Source organism: Aulonocara stuartgranti, assembly GCF_965226115.1.
Source record: "Aulonocara stuartgranti genome assembly, chromosome: 3".
NCBI classification, from domain to species: domain Eukaryota; kingdom Metazoa; phylum Chordata; class Actinopteri; order Cichliformes; family Cichlidae; genus Aulonocara; species Aulonocara stuartgranti.
The window spans coordinates 6547998-6571188 of record NC_138941.1 but is presented as its reverse complement, the minus strand read 5'-3'; the positions used below and the strand labels follow the sequence as shown (position 1 = coordinate 6571188).

The 23191-nt window shown below is 42.2% G+C and overlaps 2 protein-coding genes across 2 annotated transcripts in view; one reads left to right on the top strand and one right to left on the bottom strand.

The window, feature by feature from the left end:
- LOC309703011 (uncharacterized protein) overlaps nucleotides 1-23191 on the top strand; it is a gene marked incomplete at its 3' end in the record, with an annotated part of 348344 nt that overhangs the window by 219835 nt on the left and 105318 nt on the right. The window lies entirely within an intron of this gene.
- Nucleotides 1267-23117, bottom strand: LOC309702222 (NLR family CARD domain-containing protein 3-like). Its single transcript, XM_082526748.1, has 10 exons — nucleotides 22992-23117; nucleotides 21379-21449; nucleotides 21174-21303; nucleotides 20817-20918; nucleotides 19746-19824; nucleotides 17077-17281; nucleotides 15146-16925; nucleotides 10353-10526; nucleotides 9951-10124; nucleotides 1267-3358 (listed from the first exon to the last, which is right to left on the bottom strand). The coding sequence occupies exons 3-10, from the start codon at nucleotides 21290-21292 to the stop codon at nucleotides 3166-3168; spliced, it is 2826 nt and encodes a 941-aa protein (XP_082382874.1). The 5' UTR covers nucleotides 21293-21303; nucleotides 21379-21449; nucleotides 22992-23117; the 3' UTR covers nucleotides 1267-3165.

The window sequence follows — 23191 nt, the reverse complement described above, 5'->3', positions numbered from 1 at the left end:
CACCTGGATGATGATGAAACATTTCTCCCACAAAACGCCACGTCCAGATGAACAGAATCAACTTTTGGAGATTTACTTACCTGGATGATTATTGGTTATTGGTAACTTTATTGTCCCTAATGGGAAATTGATTTGCAGTATGTCCGTACAAACAAACAAACAGGCAACCAACACATCACATACACACTCCAAAATAATATAATATAATATAAGCCTGAGAAAACAACCTAGATTTTTCATCAAAAAAGTACAATGTGCAATGGCAACAACACATATGGTTCAGTGTTATTAACTATGATAATAGCAGTAGGTACAAAAGACAATCTATGTCTCTTTGTCTTCACTGCAGGCACTTTATAACGACGACCTGATGGAAGCAGTTGAAAATCATTAAAGAGAGGATGATCTGAACACAACATGACAGAGGTCGCCTTCCTCAGCACCTGCCTGTTATAAAAGTCCACAAGCTGGACCTGAGACCTCCCTGAAATCTTACCAGCCACTTTAACCAGGTTGTTAAGTCTGGTCTTATTATTCAGAGACATATTACCGTACCAAGCAATGATACAGAAAGTTAAAACAGATTCAATAAAACTTTTATAAAAAACGAGTCATCATTGCAGATGAAACATTGAAACCTCTCAACCTCCTTAAAAAGTCTTTGTTGAACCTTTTTCACTGTAGCAGCAAGATGTGACTCAAAGCACAGAGCTTTATCAAGAACAACCCCCAAATACTTATAACTGTCCACCAGTTCAATGGCTGCACATTTACCACTGTTAGCGCAGGATGAGGGGATGTCTCCCTGAAGTCAATAACCATGTCCTTGGTTTTCAAGGTGCTGATCATTAAGAAGATCACACCACGAAACAAACTCATCCACAACAGGCCCATGGGAATCCTCTTCACCATGAAGGAGGCTTACAATGACTGTGTCATCTGCGTATTTAATGAAATGCCTGTTGGCCTGTGTACTGCGACAGTCATTAGTGTACAAAATATACAGTAGAGGAGAGAGACAACAACCTTGCGGTGAGCCAGTGGAAGAGTTCAGCTGTTTGGAAAAACAGCCGTTCACTCTCACACACTGAGATCTGTCAGTTAAAAAGTTTAAAACCCAACCAACGAGATTAAGATCAAGTGTAAACTGGTTAAGAAGTTTATCAGCTAAAAGATGTGGCTGGATAGTATTAAAAGCTGAAGAAAAATCAATAAATAAGAGCTGAGCATGAGCTTTGACGCCATCAAGATGGCGATAAAGGAAGTTCAACAGAGTGACCACTGCATCATCAACACGTCTACGAGGCCTGTATGCAAATTGTAGAGGGTCTATAAGCTTCTCTACTTGCTAACTGAGAGTCTGAACTAAAACCAGGAAGACTTATCTTATTACAGTCACTGTAACAGTGACCAGTCATGTGTTTCATGCCTGCCCAGGCCACCCTTAAGTTATTGCTACCCATCTCCGCCTCTACCTTATCCTTGTATTTTACTTTGGCTTTTTTAATTTCTGATCTGATCTCCTTCCTAATTTCTCTAACTTTCAAGATATTCCCTTCAATAAAAGCTTTTTTCCTTTCATGAATCAGCCTCATAAGACCTTTTGAAGACCATGGTTTGTTATTAGGAAAAAAATGGAGATGGTGTCAGTCGCATTCTTAGGATTCGCTTTAGGGTGGATGTAAACAATGGTGACGTTGATCTGTGGGAATTCCCTCGGCAGATAAAACGGCCTCAAAGACACAGAGAGGAGCTCAATGTCAGGCAGACACACTTGTCTACGAACGGTCACATTTTTACACCATTTCTGATTTATATACAAACACACTCCTCCTTGAGATTTCTGGGTAGCTCCGGGGTCTCGATCCAAACGTATGGGAAACCCGAAGCCATTTAGTTCCAGAGAACAATCAGGGTCAGAGTCCTTGAGCCAAGTCTCTGTGAATGCCATTAGACATGTATCCCTGTAGCCACGCAAGTGTGCGACATTCAAATGCAGTTCATCCAATTTACTCCTCAGAGACTGCACATTAGCCAGGATTATTGATGGTAAAGGAATGACTCCAAACAACCGTCAGGATTGCCAATAAAATCATGCGAAATAAAAAACCCATCTTCGTTAAAAGAAGTTCCACAAAGCACAAGCCGATGCTATAGAATTTCCTCAGGCAAAAAAATATATATATAAAGGAATAAAAGAATGAAATAAAATAAGTTAAAACACTGACACTGACAGAGAGAGACAACCTGCTGGTCGCCACAAGAGCAGCGCCCCTCTTTCTAGTCTAGTCTAGACTGAGAATGCATCAAGACCACTCACTCACCCTTCCCTCCTGCCTCTCAGCTGCTGAAACTCACAGTTTGTTACCACGGAAGAGTCACTCCTTCATCTGAGATGAAGCCTGATAGTCTGACTGATGCAATATAACATTCAGTCTACACTTTGTTTTTGTGCAAAGATGATAAAGAGGAAATACTAATAACATAAACAAAAATAAATGTCCAATTTAGAAATCTTATTCTTTTTTGCTCTATAAAATAGTTGTTTTTATTTTTCAGTCACTCATCGTAGCAGTAGGATTTACATGAAAATAAAAACAAATTAAGTTTGAGAGAAAAAGTACATTTTTGGCACTCTCTGGGCAACTGACTCAGAGACTCAAATGACTTAAAAAACCCGATTCATTTTGGTGAGTGACTCATTTAAACTCGATTCGGTAAAAAGAATCAAATTTACCATCACTAATACAAATCCCTTTGGAGAAAACAGCTTTAAAATATGTATTGTTAAATTCCAGATGTTTCTTTGCAAGGAAAACTCAGACACTGAAACAATACCACCAGTAACCTCCTACATATGGAAATGTGGTGTCATTAAAGACATAATAATTTCATTAATACCCAATATCCAGCAAAATATGTAATTTGAACATTTTGTTCCTAACGAAATCAAATGTATATATTGTAGAAGATTAGCCAAATTTATGTAAAATGGCCAGTACATGAATTAAAAAAATAAATAAATAAACAAAATCGTATGACTGTGACAAATTTTACACAGTAATTCAGTCTAATAATCCACTCAAATATAAATATAAGTTTAGCTAAAAGCTCTATAGATAAGTCAATCAATAATATAATTCACATTTTAAATGATCATATGTGTTAACGTTTGAATCCTGACCTGAGAGTTTCCACTGCACACTGTGAACTCTTTAGTCCAGCAGACAGAAGCTTCACTCCTGAATCCTGCAGGTCAGAGTTACTCAGGTCCAGCTCTCTCAGACTGGAGGACTGGGAGCTGAGGACTGAGCACAGAGCTTCACAGCTTCTCTCTGACAGGTTACAGCCACCCAGTCTGAAAAACAAAAGATAATCTATAATACTTATGTAAAGTTTGTTATTATATTACATGCCATCTTTTTATTTTTGATGAAACCTTAACATACTAAGATACAACATCATATGGATGAACTTGAATAAAATGTTTTTTTTTAATTATATCTTTATTTGGATTGGACAAGAAAAAACCATCTGCATAGCAGTATATGAATAACATGGGAACAAAGTCCTTCCAGGTTTTAGATTAAGTCCAGGAGAGCAAATGATAAACAAAGTGATCAGCGGGTGCATATTAACCTCCACTAGCTATTACTAGGACAGTTGCTCGCATGCTCTCCCAAAGGAGATATATAGAACACATTACATGGAACTATAAACACAAACTGGGAGGGGTGCCCATGCTGCAATCATTGTGAAGAAATAAGTAAATAAACAAGCAATAGTAATAGAAGTAAATGTAAAAAACAAACAAACAAAAAACAACCAAGTAATAGTGAGATCAAGTGAAGTCAGCCCTCGTGGGGGTGATGAATTGGATCCAATTGTTCCAACTTTGGTAGAATTTGGCTTTTTGATTTCTTAACAGATATGTAAGTTTTTCCATCCTAAATATCTCTAAAATGATCCCAAACCAGTCGTCTAGGGTAGGCTGGGCTGGGCTTAACCATCTTCTAGTAATTGTTTTTTTACTTGCCACCAAGAGTAATTGCACCAACTTAATCTCACTCCTACATTCCAGAAAGGGGACCAAACCCATGTATAAAACCTTAAAATCTAAAGGTATTTGAACGTTAAAGACTGCACTTAAGGAGACCTGAACGTTTTTTAACTTGGGACAGTCCCAAAAGACATGAAAATGGTTAGCAACAGTCGAGCCGCATTGTCTCCAGCATTGCATATAAGCCCCTTTGTACCTCTCCTGATATGGAGTCTTGAAGTACCTAATAATATTCTTCCAGCCATGTTCCTTCCAGCTCATAGAACTGGACGTGGACCACTGGCAGTACAAAACATTTTCCCACTCCCCCACAGAAATAGCAATCCCTGATTCCCTTTCCCATTTATCCTTAGTGTATAAAGTATTATCCTTGCTGGCACTAGAGAGGGCTTTGTATAGTTTAGAAATAGATTTAGTAGGGGTCATGGTTGTGGCATTTTTCAGGATGAGGAAAAAATGCGACTCAGCATCATTGAAGTCGGACAGTTTGCATTCATGATCAATATATGATCTCAGCTGTAAGTTTCTATGAAAGTTGTATTTTGTCAGGTTGTGATCGTCCCGTAAGGCCTCAAATCTGAGCACAATATTTCTATGAGTAAGAGAGAGGAATGTCGTAAGGCCATAGGATATCCATGCTTCAAAGTTAGAGTCGTGTCTGTTTGGAATAAAATCCGAGTCGAAAGCAACCCACCTGAAGATTTTTAGCATTTTGTGTATCCCACAGATGTTGATTACCTTCTGCCAAACTTGGAGGGTGTGGGTTAACCAGGGGTTCCCCAGCTTTTCCAGCCGGCACATTAGACCCTTATCTGCCATTACAGCTTGTAGGGGGAATCGGTCCAACAGGCTGGACTCCAGTTCCTTCCACCTAGCCGTGTATGTTTTGTTACACCAATATAAGAGGGGGGTTATTTGAGCGACATAATAGTAATTCCTGAGGCAGGGGAGACCCAGTCCTCTCTTTTCCTTGGGGAGCTGGAGGGTAGCATATTTAATCCTTGGCTTTCGGCCCTGCCAGATAAATCTGGAGATCCATTTGTCCCACTCAATAAATTGGTAATCACTCACTTCTATTGGCAAGTTTCTAAAAAGATAAAGCAGTCTGGGGAGCGTGTCCATCTTGATTGCGGTTACCCGGGAGCTGAGACGCATAAAGGGGACCAGATTCCATCTGTGCAAATCAGCTTTTATACTTGCAGATATTGGCTCGTAGTTTGCCTGAAAGAGCAGCGAGAGGTCCGCAGTCAAATATATTCCCAGGTACTTAATTTTCTCATTATCCCGATTTACTGTAAATTTGAGTAGAGATGTGTAATATTCTCCTAATGTTGTCAGTTGTTTGTCTATAGTGAATGAAACCAGTCTGATCTAAATCGATGAGGTCAGGTACCAACTTCTCCAGTCTACGAGCAAGAATAGAAGTAAATAGTTTGTAATCCAAGTTAAGGACACTGATTGGTCGATAGTTTCCACATTCTCGTTTATCTTTCCCCTCTTTTGGGATAATTGAAATAGTTGCCTCCCTCCAGGAGGGTGGGATTTCTCCCTCCTGTAGGATGTAGTTAAATGACTTCAGCAATGTGGGGACTAGATCTGCCCTCAGGGTGCGATACCACTGAGAACTGAACCCGTCCGGCCCAACTGCCTTACCTGGTTTTAATCTGGAAAAAGCATTAATTTCTTCCACTAAAATGGGATGTGTTAGAAGCTCATTTTTGAGAGACGGGAGTGAAGGTAATTCTAGAGAGCTAAGAAAGGCATCAGTACAATTCTCCTCCGTAGCATTGGGCTGTGAGTACAGCTCCCTAAAGAAGGTCTCAAAACATTTCTGAATGTCTTCTAATTTTGATTCCAGAATATTAGTCTTGGGGTCCTTGATTTGGTATATCGTACTTTCCTCTAGTTGTTTGCGTTATTTATGTGCCAGATATTTTGCAGATTTCCCTCCTGTCTCATAGTATTTTTGCCTCAAAAAAATTAAGTTATTTTGGGCCTCCTGGGTGTAAATATCATTAATTTCATCCTGTATTTTCCTGATATCCTGCTTCAGAGTAGGATTTGCGGTGTTTATGTCTTCCTATTCTTTCAACTTTAAATTTGCCTGTAGTTCTGCTAATTTTTGCCCTTTGATTCTCTTTAAGTGGGAGGCGATAGAAATTAATGTACCTCTCATTACCGCTTTGAGCGTATCCCAAAGAATAGCTGGAGATACCTCTCCTGTGTCATTAACATCTAGAAATTCTTTAATGTCTACCTTTAATTTGGAAACTATGGCAGGATCATTAAGGTGCGATAACAATTTCCACAGTGTGGTACATTTTTTCCTAGCCACCTGCAAAGATAGAGAGATAGGACTGTGGTCAGATAGATCTCTTGTTAATATGTCACAGTCTTTGACCCTAAACCTATCAACTTTAAACATAAAAAAGTAGTCCAGCCTTGCATACACTTTAAAGGAACCAGAGTAATGAGTGAAATTTCTGGTAGATGCGTAGCGGTCCCTCCATACATCTATTATCCCCATCTCTACCATATAGGAATTGACTTTTCTAGTAAGTGCTGTTACCTTGTTGGTTGGGGAGGAGGAGTCTAGTTTAGGGTCAAGTCTAAAGTTAAAACCCCCCCACAGACAACTATCCCCTGAAAATCCACCAATAAATCAAACCTATTCCTATAGAATAGCCAATCGCTCCCGGGGGGAGCACAAACATTTAAAATTGTGATTTCAGACCCCTCTATCCATTCTGTTATTCTAACCAATCTGCCTTCCTCGTCACAGAGTTCTTAGATATGTTCATAGTTAAGTGTACCAGAGATAAGTGTAGCCACACCCCTCTTGTGTTTGGACTTAACGGAAGAGGAGAATACATATTTAAAACCCTTTCTTTTCAATCTCAAGTGATCTACTTGGTTCATGTGTGTCTCCTGAAGTAATGCAATCTGGGCCTTCTCCTTCCTTAGTTTGGACAGTATCTTATTCATCTTAATCACGTTCAGAACCCCGTTAACATTAAAAGAGATTACCTTCACTGACTCACTTCCCATAAAGATATATTAAGTTACCACAGCGCATAAACTCAATAGCAGCAGGCAACCCCCTCTTAAAACAGTAACAAGTGAAAAAAGTTAGGAATGAACTGAAAACATTTGAACATAACTGGAGCTTGAAAGCTCCTAAGCTGGCTTCTGACAGTGGAGCACTTCCACTGACACCCTCACAACTTGAAGGGAAACCCCTTATTACTCCCTGAGTTAGGGGGCTTTCCACTGCGACGTCACTCACAGCACGAGAAGCCCCACCCATTTTAGCTCGACAGTAACCATATTTCACCATGTTGTCCATAGCTAATACATAACATTAAATTCGTTCTCTTCACGTCTGTATACTTGCAGCTTCTCTCTATATCCCGCAGCTCCTCGGATCTGACGCGGACGCCGACCACCAACTCCCCGCCACAGCGGGCATCTTTGTAGTTTTTCTCTGGGGGTTGCCGGTGGTGTAATCACCTTTACCGGCAGGCCCCGACTCGCCAGGTCAGCCGTTGCCTCCTCCACCGTGTTGTAGGTTTTCACTCCTTCTTCGAAAAAAACCTTAAGGCGCGCTGAGTAGAGGGTCCTAAACCGTACATTCTTCTCTTTTAGGACCTTTCGTGCCTCTGCATACTCCTTCCTCATAGCCATGATCTCAGGGGGGTAATCGTGGTCGAGGTTGATCTTGCTGGAATTCAGCATAAAACCTTTCTTTTGCCAAGCAAGCCTCAGCACTTCTTCTTTAACCGTGAAGCACAGGAATTTTACCAGGATCGATCTGGGTTGGGAGCCGTCCGGAGGGAGTAATGATAACACTCTGTGTGCTCTCTGAATTTGTAACGGTGTTGATGGTGGGATGGCGAGATTCTCCCGGAGTAGCTTCTCCACAAAGTGGGCCATAGATGGAGCTCCCGATTCTTCTCCCTCCGGCACCCTGTACAGTCTGAGCGACTCCCTCCTCGAGTAAGCCTCCAGTGATGTTAGTTTTGTTTGAAACTTTTCCTGCATGCTTTCTTCCATTTGCGCAACATCTCTAAAGTTAGAAATATCCTGTCTCAGAGTGACGCTGAAAAACTAGTTCATGCATTTATTACTTCCAGGCTGGACTATTGTAATTCGTTATTATCAGGATGTCCAAAAAACTCCCTGAAAAGCCTTCAGCTAATCCAAAATGCTGCAGCAAGAGTACTGACACGGACTAGAAAGAGAGAGCAGATTTCTCCTGTATTGGCTTCCCTTCATTGGCTTCCTGTTAAATCCAGAATTGAATTCAAAATCCTGCTCCTCACATACAAGATCTTAAATAATCAGGCCCAATCTTATCTTAATGACCTTGTAGTACCATATCACCCCATTAGAGCACTTCGCTCTCACACTGCAGGCCTACTTGTTGTTCCTAGAGTATTTGAAAGTAGAATGGGAGGCAGAGCCTTCAGTTTTCAGGCCCCTCGTCTGTGGAACCAGCTTCCAGTTTGGATTCAGGAGACAGACACTATCTTTACTTTTAAGATTAATCTCATATTTCCATTAAAAGTGTTGAATTTGACTGTTTGATGTTCTTTATGATCTCTGGCACCAGTTCATCTGTAGGCTGAGCTCAATCCATCCATTTAGTGAAATTATGTTTAAAGGTCTCCTTGTTTTCTGAGCGTGCACAGATCCTGAAGCAGAAAGCCTGGGTTAATAGAGAAATGATCATCACTGTGATGATGCTCATCATCTCTGACTGGGATTTGAGGTTTTGTCAAAGCAGCAAAGAAAGCCTGGCTATGTTGGACTGGGTGTGGAAGCAGCTCCCAGTTTGAGTTCAGGAGACAGACGCCCTCTCTACTTTGAAGATCAGCTTCAAACTTTCCTTTTTGCTAAAGCATATAGTTAGGGCTGGGCCAGGTGACCCTGAATCCTCCCTTAGTTATGCTGCAATAGAAGTAGGCTGCCGGGGATTCCCATGATGCATTGAGTTTTTCCTTTCCAGTCACCTTTCTCACTCACTATGTGTTAACAGACCTCTCTGCATTGAATCATATGTGTTATTAACCTCTGTCTCTCTTCCACAGCATGTCTTTATCCTGTCTTCCTTCTCTCACTCCAACCAATCACAGCAAATGGCCCCGCCCCTCCCTGAGCCTGGTTCTGCCAGAGGTTTCTTTCTGTTAAAAGGGAGTTTTTCCTTCCCACTGTCGCCAAAGTGCTTGTTCATAGGGGGTCATGTGATTGTTGGGTTTTTCTCTGTATTTATGAAGTGCCTTGAGGTGACTTTTGTTGTGATTTGGCGCTATATAAATAACATTGAATTGCATTGTTAGTATCTCAGACAAAATCTCGTCTGTGTTCTGGAGCTTATCTTTGTGTTCTGCAACCCTGGTTTCCACATCATTAAGCCGCGCATTGGCTTTATCCAACTCACCCCTTATTTCCACCAGTTGCGCTTTCGTGTCTTTTCGAAATTCTTTCACCTCTTTCCTAACGCCTCTCAGTTCTTTCAGTATCAGCGTCAAACTTGCTGGGTCAACCTCATCTTCTGTCCCAGAATCCTCGCGGCTAGGAGTGGGAGAGTGGCCTCGGCTAGCCCTATAGGGGCTAACGTTAGCCCCTTCTGTTAGCTGCACATTGCCATCTTCCACGTTTTCAAACGTTAACTTCTTAGCTATTTTGTTCTTTCTGGACATCATTTAAATCCCTTTTTCCTCTTTATGTGCACTTAGATAGTGTATTAATTTACTTGGGGCAGTTTTAATAAGTTTCAGTCGAGAGCTCTCGTACTAGGTGTCCATCCCCACGAGCGCCGGAACCGGAAGCCTTGAATAAAATGTTTAATTGGTTCATTTAAAAAAAACAAAATGTCAATTGATCTGACCTCAGAGTATTTAGTTTACAGTTTAAACTTTGTAGTCCAGCAGACAGAATCTTCACTCCTGAATCCTGCACATTTTTGATACTCAGGTCCAGCTCTGTCAGAGTAGAGGACTGAGAGCTGAGCATTGAGGACACAGCTTCACAGTTTTCCGCTAGAAGTTCACAGACGTTGAGTCTGAAAATGAAAACATGAACAAAGACTGATGTTAAAGTGTAATCAGGGTGCAATAACTAATCTTATATTTTAAGAATCCTTGTTGTTTTATGCTGAGCAGATGTGGTACGAAACAACAGTAAATTGATCAAGTTTACCTCTACTGTTTAAATTGCTGGATTTATTTTCTCAGTTAAAAACAAAACAAAACAAACAAACAAAAGAAAAAAGAATACAAATCGGTCAGACCTCAGAATATTCAGTTTGGCGTGTGGACTCTCCACTGCAGCAGACAGAAGCTTTACTGCTGAAGCCTTCAGGCTGTCAGTACTCAAGTCCAGCTCTCTCAGACTACAGGACTGGGAGCTGACCACTGACAACAAATCTGTACAGACTTTCTCTGACAGCTTACAGCTGCTCAGCCTGAAAAAAATAACAAGAACAACAAAACAATAATATTTATTATCAAATAAAATCTCTTTATATGTTGAATCTAAGTAATCAAATGTGTACAAATGAGTACACTACAATGCACAATTAAATAAAAAAATGTTCAAGAATTTAAGTGTAACAGAAGAAAACTATTTCAAATTAAACACAATTATTCCAATGTATGTAAATGGAAACCAGTGAAGACCAGGTTGATTTAGTGACAGTAGTTCAGTGTCTGCTGGCACAGGCCTGTGAGTACTGCAGTATTACACTTACTACAGTACTGCTGGTCACTTTATTAATTCTAATATGTGTGATTACTGTAAATGTAGTTATAAATAATGTATCACATCCTGGACTCTCATTTCATTTTCTGTCTAAAAGCTGCTTTGGCTCATTCCCCTTTAAAGCCCCGCTCTCCCTAACTTTATTTTGATTGGATGATTTCATAAAGCACGCTGAAGGGCAGTAGCCAGTTATCATGAGCTCCATCTCCTCAACCTTCTGGTTTAGAAATTATAAGAAACTGTATACCTCATAAAAACCCGTCTTGATCCATGCTCAATCATCCAGGTTAGTAAATCCCAAAAGTTGATTCTGTTCATCTGGACGTAGCGCTTTCAGTGGGAGAAACATTTCGTCACTCATCCAGGTGACTTCGTCAGTCTCAGCTGACTTCTGGTTTCCAACCCTATAAAAAGTACATTTGCATAATGACTGAAACCAGCCCACTGAAGGAACAATAAGGCTGGGAGGTCAGTTCCTTGACCATTAGGTTTGAGTCATTATGCAGATGTACTCTTTATAAGATTGGGGAAAGCTGCAGTCAGCTGAGCCTGAAGAAGTCATCTTGATGAGTGACAAAATGTTTCTCCCGCTGAGAGCGCTACGTCCAGATGAACAGAATCAAACTTTGGGGGCTCATAAAATCATGATTAGAAATCTTCTCAGATGTATTTTTACATTTTAGATCCACAGCAACAAAGTTCACAGCAGGATGTCTCTGTTCAGTAATTATTATGCCCATTACCTGCAAACTGTGAGGTACGCAGGTAATGTCAGGTAAACACTAGCTGTCTGAAACTGTTCCTGTTAAATGTGTGTATAAAGGAAATAAGCTGAAATACAGAGACTGGATGGATCTGTGCTTTGACTTTGACACCAAAAATTTCTTCCTGTTAAAAGGGAGTTTTTCCTTCCCACTGTCGCCAAAGTGTTTGCTCATAGGGGGTCATATGATTGTTGGGTTTTTCTCTGTATCTATTACTGTACAATCTACTGTACATTATAAAGCGCATTGAGGTGACTGTTGTGATTTGGCGCTATATAAATAAAATTGAATTGAATTGAATTGAATTACATCCCATTTCAGGTACCTAGAACCTGAACCTTCTCTGGAAACCTGGGACGCTGGCAGGTTTCTCTTGCTTACCTATCTGCTCATCCTCTTTCTTTCTGCTCGCATGATGATTTCCTGGTTGAGTTTGTAAAGACTTTTGCTCAGGACCTTTTTGCTGTGCGGCAACAGTGCTAACCACCGTCCGCTGTATGTTTTTCAGTCATTAAATCAAACCATGAAAGATCAGCTTGCTTCTCGTGATGAACCTGTCTGTTTTCGATTCCACACCAGGGTCTGCCCACTGGAAAGTTCAGGGATAAGGGTGGAGGATACTCACACAAACATAAAAACCCAGATTGCAACTCCAACTCTCTGTTCTAGTTAACCAGACCTTTCAGGCTCTTGTTCAATTAGAACCTCATGGAGTCTGAGTTAGCGAGACAGTTAAACATCCCTCTATGCCCCCTTAATTCGCCCATTCCCACTAAGTCATTAAATAACCGAGTGTCCCCTCACATAACTCAGCGCACAGAGCCTGTCACCCCTGGCAATCACAAGAAAACACTTACCTTTTTTGCTTTTCATGCACCTCACAAACCACTCATACTCGGGTTTCCTTGGCTAGAATTACATAACCCCCACTTAGACTGGTCAGGTCAGAGGGTAATCAGTTAGAGTCTGTTCTGTCATTCAAATTGCCTTGTTTCTGCCCGTCCACCGGAACCTGTGGAACCATCAACCAACACTGAGACTGTTTTAGATCTCTCCTCTGTCCCCACCAAATGTCATGATCTTCAGGAAGTATTTAGCAAAAGTAAAGCGCTTTCACTGCCACCTCACAAACCACAGGACAGCACCATAGAACTACTCTCTGGCTCCACCCGGCCTTCTAGCTGGCTGTATAACCTGCTTAGACCTGAGTGTGCGGCTATGGAAAAGTACATTAAGGAATCCCTCGGTGCAGGCATAATCCAACGATTGTCATCTCAAGTTGGAACTTCTTTTTTGTGGGGAAAAAGGATGGCTCTCTCTGGCCATGCATTTACTTCAGGGGCCTCAGTGATATTACCATCAAGAATAAGTACCTATTACCTCATTAGCTCTGCTTTCAGGCCATTTCACAGTGCCACTGGGTTTACAAAACCCCACATCCGCAACGCTTACCACTTTTTCCAGATCAATCAGGGAGACAAGTGGAAGACCGTTTTAAACATGCCATTGGGGGACTACGAGTATTTGGTCATGCCGCCTGGGTTAACTAATGCTCCCGCAATGTTTCAAGATTAGTTAACGATGTCCTCCGGGAATTCCTTGACAGGTTCGTATTGGTGTATCTGGATGATATCCTCATTTTTCCCAAAACCTGCGAGGAACATCAGTCTCATGTCCATGCTATTTTTCCAACGTTTGCTGGAGAATAAACCTTATGTCAAAGCAAAAAAGTGTGAATTCCATTCCTCATCAAAAACTTTTTTCAGTTACATTTTGGCACGGGGGCAGGTGAAGACGGATCTGGCAAATGTGAAAGCTTTAACAGAGTGGCCTACCCCTTGTACCCATTGTAGATTCAAGAAGCATCTCCAATGGGTTTTGGGAATAGCAAATTTTTATAGACTGTTCATTTTCAACTATAGTCAGGTAGCTGCACCACTCAAGTCTCAGCATGCATCTGGTCCCCCAAAGCTGAAACTGCATTCACCAAACTTAAGTATCTGTTCACCACGGCACCTTTTTGGTTCACCCTGATCACAGTTATCATTGCAAAGGTGGACACATCAGAAATTGGAGAAGGGAGAGGTAAATGATGCCAAGTGAAAGAGAATGCTTGGGGGGGGGGGGGGGGGGGGGGGGGTCATGCTGCTGTCATGGTCTGTGTGAGCGGCGGTGGTTTCCCACTAGACTCTGGTTTCTGCCTTTGGGTGAAGCCTGGTCAGCCTGTCCACTGTCCATACCTGACAGTAATCTACTAGGCTGAATATAACATCAGCACTCCCAATAACTCTGCTAACCTCCTAATCCTCGGATCATCTACTCACCCTTGCAGTTCAGTCACGTTTTCCTGGATGCTGGTCTTCTTGATTCACTCACACTCATTAATGCCTTTCGTCTCTTAGACTTACTGGACCACTTTGCCTGGATTCAAAGCTAACAAGTACTCACCCAGACCTCACCACCTGCCTTCCCCAAGTTGCTTTCCGACTGCTGACAAGTAAATGGTAAATGGACTGATTCTTATATAGCATTTTTCTACTCTCCCGGAGTACTCAAAGCGCTCTATACAACATGCCACATCCACCCAATCACACCCATTCTCACAAACACTTTATCTGAACTTAGTGCTTTCTAAGTACATTCACGCACATTCATACTCTGATGGATGCATCGGAGAGCAAGTTGGGGTTAGTATCTTGCCCAAGGATACTTGACATGCAGACTGGAGGAGCCAGGGATCGAACCACCAACCTTCTGATCAGTAGGTCAGATCAGACCAGCTTTACCTCCTGAGCTACAGAAACCCCAAATAAGACATTGAAGATAACCTCGTTCACTTACTGTAACCTCCACCAGTGATCTTTCTGATGCTGCTCTACCTCTGTTACAGTGACTCAGATTACCATCAACCAAGACCCATTTCCGGAAACCTACCACAGAGCCCACTTCATGCTCACAGCTTCAAGTGCTTGACTTCCGCCATAGTTCACAGTTCATGTTAAAAAATTCCAAGTGTCAAGTTCCTGTGTGTAAATAAAGCCTTCACGTCTAGTAATATTCAGTTCCTTCACCTTTGTCTGTATTTTGGGTTCACCATGTTGTTCTGGCCACACCGAGGTAACAGATTTATATTTGAAAAACAGAGAGACATGGGGGATTGCAATAAAGATGAGACACAAACCAGACCTTAAAATAAGAACATCTGAAAACGATGTAGGTGCAGTCTGGTAGCTCAAGTATTTGCTTTAAAAAACAGAGCTAGACTCCTGGTTGTTGGAGACAAGTGAACAACTTGAGGATAATAAACCTGTCAGAGGGGCTGAAGGATCAGAGCTCATGTTCTTATAGGCTGGATCTGGATTGTGCTTTGATTCGAGTTGAAGACAAAAATATTTCAGAAATGCTGACATGTCCTGCTGGAGAGAAATATTTAAAGTATCATGACTATTTTAGTGACTATTTTTTAATTTTTCTAAAGTGGTAGTGTTCTTTGAACTGAGCACCTCTGATTTATTTCCCATGATTTTAAGAATGAAGCGATGAGTTCATGTTTACTTACAGAGCTTTGTTGGAGGCTTTGACCACTGGCAGCAGCCTCAGAAGAGCCTTCTCTGAAGCAGAGTATTTCTTCAGGTCAAACACATCCAGATCTTCTTCTGATGACAGTAAGATGAAGACCAGAGCTGACCACTGAGCAGGAGACAGTTTATCTGTGGAGAGACTTCCTGATCTCAGGGACTGTTGGATCTCCTCCACTAGAGAACAATCATTCAGTTCATTCAGACAGTGGATCAGATTGATGCTTTTCTCTGCAGACAGATTCTCACTGAGCTTCTTCTTGATATACTGGACTGTTTTCTTATTGGTCTGTGAGTTACTTCCTGTCTGTGTCAGCAGACCTCGTAGGAGAGCCTGATTGGTCTGCAGTGAAAGACCCAGGAGGAAGCGGAGGAACAAGTCCAGGTGTCCATTTGGACTCTCTAAGGCCTTGTTCACAGCACTCTGGTGGAGAGATGGTTTAAACCACCAGGAGGTTGTTTGTTGTTGTTCCAGCAGATTGAGTCCAGAGTTGCTGAAGGTCAGATGGACATGAAGAGCAGCCAGAAACTCCTGAACACTCAGATGGATGAAGCAGAACACCTTGTCCTGGTACAATCCTCTCTCCTCTTTAAAGATCTGTGTGAACACTCCTGAGTACACTGAGGCTGCTCTGATATCGATGCCACACTCTGTCAGGTCTGATTCATAGAAGATCAGGTTTCCTTTCTGCAGCTGATCAAAAGCCAGTTTTCCCAGAGACTCAATCATCTTCCTGCTCTCTGGACTCCAGTGTGGATCTGTTGCACGTCCTCTATTATACTTGACCTTCTTCACTTTGGCCTGAACCACCAGGAAGTGGATGTACATCTCAGTCAGGGTGTTGGGCAGCTGTTCTCCCTCTCTGGTTTCCAGCACATCCTCCAGAACTGTAGCAGTGATCCAGCAGAAGACTGGGATGTGGCACATGATGTGGAGGCTTCGAGCTTTCTTGATGTGGGAGATGATCCTGCTGGCCTGCTCCTCATCTCTGAATCGGTTCCTGAAGTACTCCTCCTTCTGTGGGTCAGTGAACCCTCTGACCTCTGTCACACTGTGAACATACTCAGGGGGGATCTGGTCTGCTGCTGCAGGTCGTGTGGTTATCCAGACGTGAGCATAGGGAAGAAGCGTCCCCCTGATCAGGCTTGTGAGAAGTACATCAACTGTGGTGGGCATCGTAATATCAGTCACACTCTTAGTGTTGTGGAAGTCCAGAGGAAGTCGACACTCATCCAGACCATCAAAGATGAACACAACCTGGAAGTCTTCAAAGCTGCAGATTCCTGCTTCTTTGGTTTCAGTAAAGAAAGGATGAACAAGTCCCACCAAGCTGAACTTTTCCTCTTTCAGCACATTCAGCTCTCTGAAAGTGAATGGAAATATGAACTGGATGTCCTGGTTGGCTTTGTCTTCAGCCCAGTCCAGGCTGTATTTCTGTGTTAAGACTGTTTTCCCAATGCCAGCCACTCCCTTTGTCAGCACTGTTCTGATTGGTTCATCTCTTCCAGGTGAGGCTTTAAAGATGTCTTCTTGTCTGATGGTTGTTTCTGGTCTGTCTGGTTTCCTGGATGCTGTTTCAATCTGTCTGACCTCATGTTCATCATTGACCTCTGCAGTCCCTCCCTCTGTGATGTAGAGCTCTGTGTAGATCTGATTCAGGAGGGTTGGGTTTCCTGCTTTAGCGATGCCCTCAAACACACACTGGAACTTCTCCTTCAGCTTAGATTTAAGGTTACGATGACAAACAGCAGCTGGAAGTTCTGAATAATAATAATAAAAATACAACTTTAACAATCATATTTTACAAAATGCTGATGACAATTTCTGACCCACTGAGAAATGACTGAACACACTGGTGTCACAAGTCTCTCATTTATCCAGCAGCTTAAATCTTTAGATAAATCCTCTTACGTCTCTGCAGACGGTCAGCCAGCTCCTCCTGCTTCATTCTCCTCAGGAAGTCCACTGTGATCTTCACAAATGCCTCTCTGCTGTTTCTCCTCTGCTCATCATCCTCCCTCTGAAACTCCAAGCACTGGGGCTTATTTGGATTCAGAGCCTTCTGGATCTTCTTCAGCTCGTTCTTCACAAAAGTGATGATGTTGTCCTCCAGCAGCTGGAACAGAATACTTTATGAATGACCCACCACTCTGAACTTTAGTCCACACAACATCCACTTCTTTACCATCAAGGGGCATATCATCCACGAACTCTTTACCAATTATAGGTTTGACTTTATCTGATTAACTGAGACTTTGTCCACAACTCCATGATCCCAAAACGTTGATGCTGTTCATATGAATGCAGCGATTTCAGTGGGAGAAACATTTCACTGGTGTTCAGAGCTGAACTACCAACAGGTTGATGATCAAAGCCAGAAACTTGGAGATGTTTCAGGTGACTGAGTTGATCGTACAGACAACTGGTCTTAAAGGTTCACTCTGTTTACACATACAGATCAGTATTTAAGGTTTGACTCTCATCATCCACTGGGGCACAAACTGGGCGTCATCAGGACACTACAACACAGAACAAACACCATCCCCACAGACACAGCAGCCAGCGAAGCAGAAGAACTTCACATCAAGAAGGTCCTGAGTAAATGTGAACGCTGGTTTGAGGGCGGAGTCAAGGAGGCCATTTATGTGAAAAGGAAAGACCATCTCTGAATGGAGGAGGGGCCTAAGGGTACAACTGTCACCATCTTACATGCTGTGATTGCAGCCATTCCCCAGCTCTCTGTGAACTGGACTCATGACCATTGATCAACAACCATTGATCAATGGTCCTGACAATATGCGTACCAATGATCAATGAACTGACCTCCCAGCCCATTGTTCCTTCAGTGGGCTGGTTTCAGTCATACAAATGTCCTGTTTATGAGATTGAAACCTGCAGTCAGCTGAGACTGAAGAAGTCACCTGATGATGATGAAACGTTTCTCCCACTGAAAACATCCAGATGAACAGAATCAAGCTTTTTGGGATTTACGTACCTGGATGATTGAGCATCAAGACACAACTCTGTGACTTTTCTCAGATGAATCAATCCTCTCCTCCAGCTTTGTTTACATCTACCGGCCCTGTGGCGCTGCCCAGGGAAATAATCTATGTGAGAGGTGGAAAGTCATACAGGTGTCTGCTCCTGCCTTCAGTTATTTTATCTACTGTGTGTCAACTGGCTGAACCTCCTCCAACTGTCTACTGTCTCCCTAAACTCAACAATGACTTCGTGATCTATCCATTCTCTGACCAAAGACATCCTGCTGCAGGAGGTTAACATAGCAGCCAATGATGATCCCACTCACTGTGAACAACACATTTGGACCTGATTTGCTGCTCTGGTTTACACGTGAACTTCCACTGCTGCTGTCACCAACTTGAGAGGCTCTACAGAAAAACTGGACTTGTCCATAAAAATCATAAACTACATTACAAGGACAGCATTGCTCAATCAACTCTAATTACTGCTGACATGTTATCTCTTCTAACTAAGGTACAGACACTCAAACTTGCTGCTTTCAGTGAGAAGTCAAATGTCTGAATATGAGCTGGAAGCTGCTGAGAGTCCTCCTCCTTCCCGTGGGGTTTACTTTCTCTACTACTTTCAATATAAACACGCCCCTTTCATGCACCTGCAGAGGGCCACCAGCAGATGGAGCTGTCTTAAACAAATCCACTTGGATAGTTAGCTGTAGATGACTTTATCAGTATGATTGTAGGACTTTGAGTTATTCTTTAGATTTATTTAAACTCCTATATTGTGCACAAGTGTTGAGCGACCCATAATTTCTCTGTACTTTTCATAAGAGCAGCCAGACTTTCAGCTAGTTTTTCTTTGCTCTGCAGGTTTATGAAGGTGTGTCAAAGTTGTTCTTTGGACATTAGCTGCTTATTAAATCATTTTCAGTCCTCGTACAGGAACATTCTTCAAGCTAAATCCAAGTGTCTTAGACCAGAGTTAACCTGATAGATATGCGTGGGTGTGTAACTCTTAGAAGCTGATTGGCTGCTTTTTATGGGGGCTGGGTCTTTGGAAAGTGTTTTAGTAACACACCCTGAACTGCACACTTTAACAAACAACATGAGATTTTAACAGTAATGTAAAACTCATGTGATTCACTGTTATTAAGCACAAACACATCTATGGCCCTGTTTCCATTAGTAGCTGCTCAGATCGACTCACCACAGGTCGCCACGACTGGACTGGATCCACTGGTTTCCATTACAGTTGAGGACCACCTAATGTGGTCGTCTCAATACAGCCGAGTGTCAGCTCACATCATTAGTAAGTGCTAATGCTGCTAATTTCCATCATATTTGTCATTTATTGCTCATAGTTATTGAAGAAACAGTTATTCAGCTTCATTCCCACTGATCTCGACTACAAACTGTTTCACTTTGGTTTCTGTTTAAAGCCTCGATGTTTAAAACGTTTCCCTGTGATCACATTTGCACCGTCTGATTTCAAAGTTTGTTTCTTTTGGTCATTTAGTCCACAGAGTCCTTGGTGTTCTGAAAGGGACCTATAAATAAATGCATTATTATTAATATTAAAGTAGTTGTTGTACATGTACAGACCATAAATATGGAGTCCAGCTGTGTTTGATGCTGCTGGGCAGACTGACCACTGGGAACCTCTGAGCTCTGCTGGTCCACTCTGTGGAGGAACCATGAAGGATTAGATCAACACAGGATAAAGATCCAGGAGTTTCTGCTCAAATAACTTCATCTGAATCAAGTCTGTCAAGTTTTAAACTCTCAGATTGTGAACATATCAGTAATTTTCAGTCTGTTTTCATGGACGTCCTTTCAGTGGTGATGTCAGGGATGATTTTGAAGAAGCTCATCAAACTGAACCATCAGCAGATCACTGCTCCAAAACCAGAACATGATCCGAGTCTCCCTCCACCACCAGAACACCAGCTTTACTAACGTGGTAGATCAGTGTAGTACAGATCAATAACTGATGAGTCATTTGATCAAAATCACTGAGTGCTTCACGTCTGACCCTCTGATGCTTCTGTAGACATTTTGCATATTTAATGAATGTCTGACAGTTTTACATTCATTCTATGAACACAGTGGAAATGTTGTGTTATAGTCTCCATGTTGTTTCCAGCATCATAAATTCTTAAGTTCAGAAAATTAGATTCTTTCTTCACAGCTGAAAAACAACAACATTTATTCTCTATTGAAATCTGCATCGTCCACTCCAAAGGTCACAATCTGAAGGTAACATCTGGTTTTGTTCCCTGTGGTTAACTCTGAGCATCAGTATGGTGGGATTTATCCACTACATCCACACCACTGTGGTTCAGTGTTGTCCTGATGGAGTAACAGCAGCCAGTATGATCCAGGCTTTAGCTGCTGGGTCTCTGTGTGACCTCTCAGACTGTTTAACAGATCAGACACAAAGAGAATCAGAGCAGCTCTGTTCTTTAAAGACAAACATGAACCCACTCAGGTCACACTTTCCCCACAGATATGAGCATCACTGTCCTCAAACAGCAAATGACCAAGTCGAACATTTGGATCTTTTCTCTTTCATTGTTTTCTTTTTAATGAATCTTTGTAACAATCTGAGGATGTTTCAGGTCATATTTATCCAGGAAACACAAACATGTAAAGGAGTCATCACAGCTCTCTGACCTCGTTGCTCCAGGTTCACCACTGAAGACTGGATTTAGCTCTTTGGACCGGTCACTCCTCACAGACGGACAGCTGGACCCTGCAGACTGTGACCTCTGACCTCTGCAGACACAAACATGATTGAAGCAGCTGTGATCACACAGACTGCAGATAATGCAGCTGTTTCCTGTCAGTAACATCCTCTTAGATTAGAGTTCAGCTTTTTACAGGAAAACTGGACAAAACTGATTTTTGTTACAAACTCATTTTCATTTCCTCTCAGCTCACAAACACAGTCAGACAATCAACCAGAGTCAACACTGATTATAATGTCAGTGCAGAATTATTTCTGTTACTCAGTGAGTTCAGCTCTCTGACCTCGTTGCTCCAGGTTCACCACTGAACTCTGGATTATGATGTTTGGACCGGTCACTCCTCACAGACGGACAGCTGGACCCTGCAGACTCTGCTCTGTCCTCCTCTTCCTCCATCATCATCTTCAGTCAGTCTGAGAGGTAAACCACAAACACTCAGTGAGTTCACATTAACAGGAGGAACTGAGTTACAGTCGCTGACCTCTGACCTGTCATGTGACCATGAAACCAGGTCAATATGTCTGTAGGTTCAGTCATCCAGGTCATGTGATCTAAGGAGCTTGGAGAGAAAAGAGACGTCTTTAAGTTTCTGGAAGACGTTTCATCTGAGAAGCTTCTTCAGCTCTAAAACCAAACGGTGGAGAGTCCCAGATATTTAAACCTGAGAGGGAAAGAAAGCATGTCGCTGACCCACCACTGATGTTATTTCAAGGAGGAAACTGAGAGCCTTTGCACCAGGAGCACAAACATCAGCTCCAGCAATGATCCACTGATGTGTTTTTATTCCATGTATGAATGTTGTTATTGACAGAGATGACGTTTGTGTGTCAGTGATGCAGTGACTGTTGTTGTTACCTGTACAGGCTGGTTAGACTCTATGAAACAGATCATACAGATCTCTGCATGTTAGAAGAGACTATTAAAGGTCATGAATGAGACAAAGGCAGGGAGGCGTCCTTTACAGCTAAACAGCAGAGTGAGAGAACAGCCAGCACCTCTACATTTATCACATTATACAGCACATGTATGATACTGACAGGGATGAGAAGAATTTAGTGATTCTGATCCCATCATTGATATTACTTATTGATTCTCAGTAGCTCTGCTCTGACAGTCACCACCATCACTGAGCAGCATATCAAAGACATTTGTGCACATTAACTGCATGTTGTGGCTCAAATGTTTGTGCATGTTGGAGGCATTTCCTCTTTGTTGTGATCAGTGTTGGTCATTACTCAAAACAGTCATTATTACACATATTACACAGAACACTTTGATTAAAAGTAATGGAGTACGTTACTTCATTACTCCTCATAACATTACTTTGATGTTACTGTGTAAAATGAACAAATGAGCATGTAACAACATAAAGCTGAGGTACAGCCCCACACACCAACACAGATCCTGATGAGGTCACGTGATGTTTCTCTGAGTGTTTATGAACACAAATCAAAGATGAAACAGCACAAAGACACTTCAAAGTGATTCTACTGTAGAAACATGAACAGGTAGAAACCTGCAGCCTGACTGCTCATCACTTTGTTACCTGTTCAAGTTCAGCAGCAGCAGCTCACTTTATCACGGTGCTGGTCTGGGGTCAGTGTTTACTCAGCTTTAACCTCACTCTGGGTTCTTGGCTAGCTTAGCGTTAGCTTAGTGTTAGCTTAGTGTTAGCATGCTGTGTGCTAGCTTAGCATCAGAGCTCTGCAGGTGTCTCGTGTGTAAACATTAATCACAGTGACAGTAAAGGAGGTAAAGGGCTGTGACGTCATCACGTACGCTGCGTCCTCTGTGGGCTCTGAGTGAACTCAAAGTACAAACTACAAGTACACAAACACGAACGTAGCTCAGAGTGGCGGACACACTCGGCCTCGTTGGTCCAGCTGTGAGTCCGTTACCGTGAACTATGGAGCGGCAGATTTGTGCTGAACTAAGCTGCACACAGCTGATGTTAGCCAGGAAACATTACACACTGACTTTAATGGAGAGACCGGAAATACAAACACACACAGTTTGTTGTGTGAAGAAATCAAACACGAGCTGAACAAACAGTAAAGTTCCTAAAGACAAACTGTTAAAGGAGGAAACAAAGCAAACTTACAGTTTCTTCACACACCAACAACAAGCTCCACTCCACGAAGTTCAGGAAGTGAAAGAAAACTTTGAGCAGGAAGGAAACACCCAAAGAGACGTTTGAGGACAATCAGGAGCATTGGAACACTGTGCTGCGTTCAGGTGCACCTCGGAAACTCCAAACCTCTGGAAGGCTGTGATTTATTTCTGCTGGTTTTCCTGTTTGAA

Bases quoted from the DNA above. Each gene is read 5' to 3' on its own strand.
- LOC309702222 (XM_082526748.1), bottom strand. From the start codon at position 21,292: ATGATGATGGAGGAAGAGGAGGACAGAGCAGAGTCTGCAGGGTCCAGC. The intron at 10,527-15,145 runs GTAAGTAAACAT...TATTTTTTTCAG, and splicing joins AAAGCCTCCAACAAAGCTCT to GCTGAGCAGCTGTAAGCTGT. The intron at 10,125-10,352 runs GTCTGACCGATT...TTTCATTTTCAG, and splicing joins GCCAAACTGAATATTCTGAG to ACTCAACGTCTGTGAACTTC.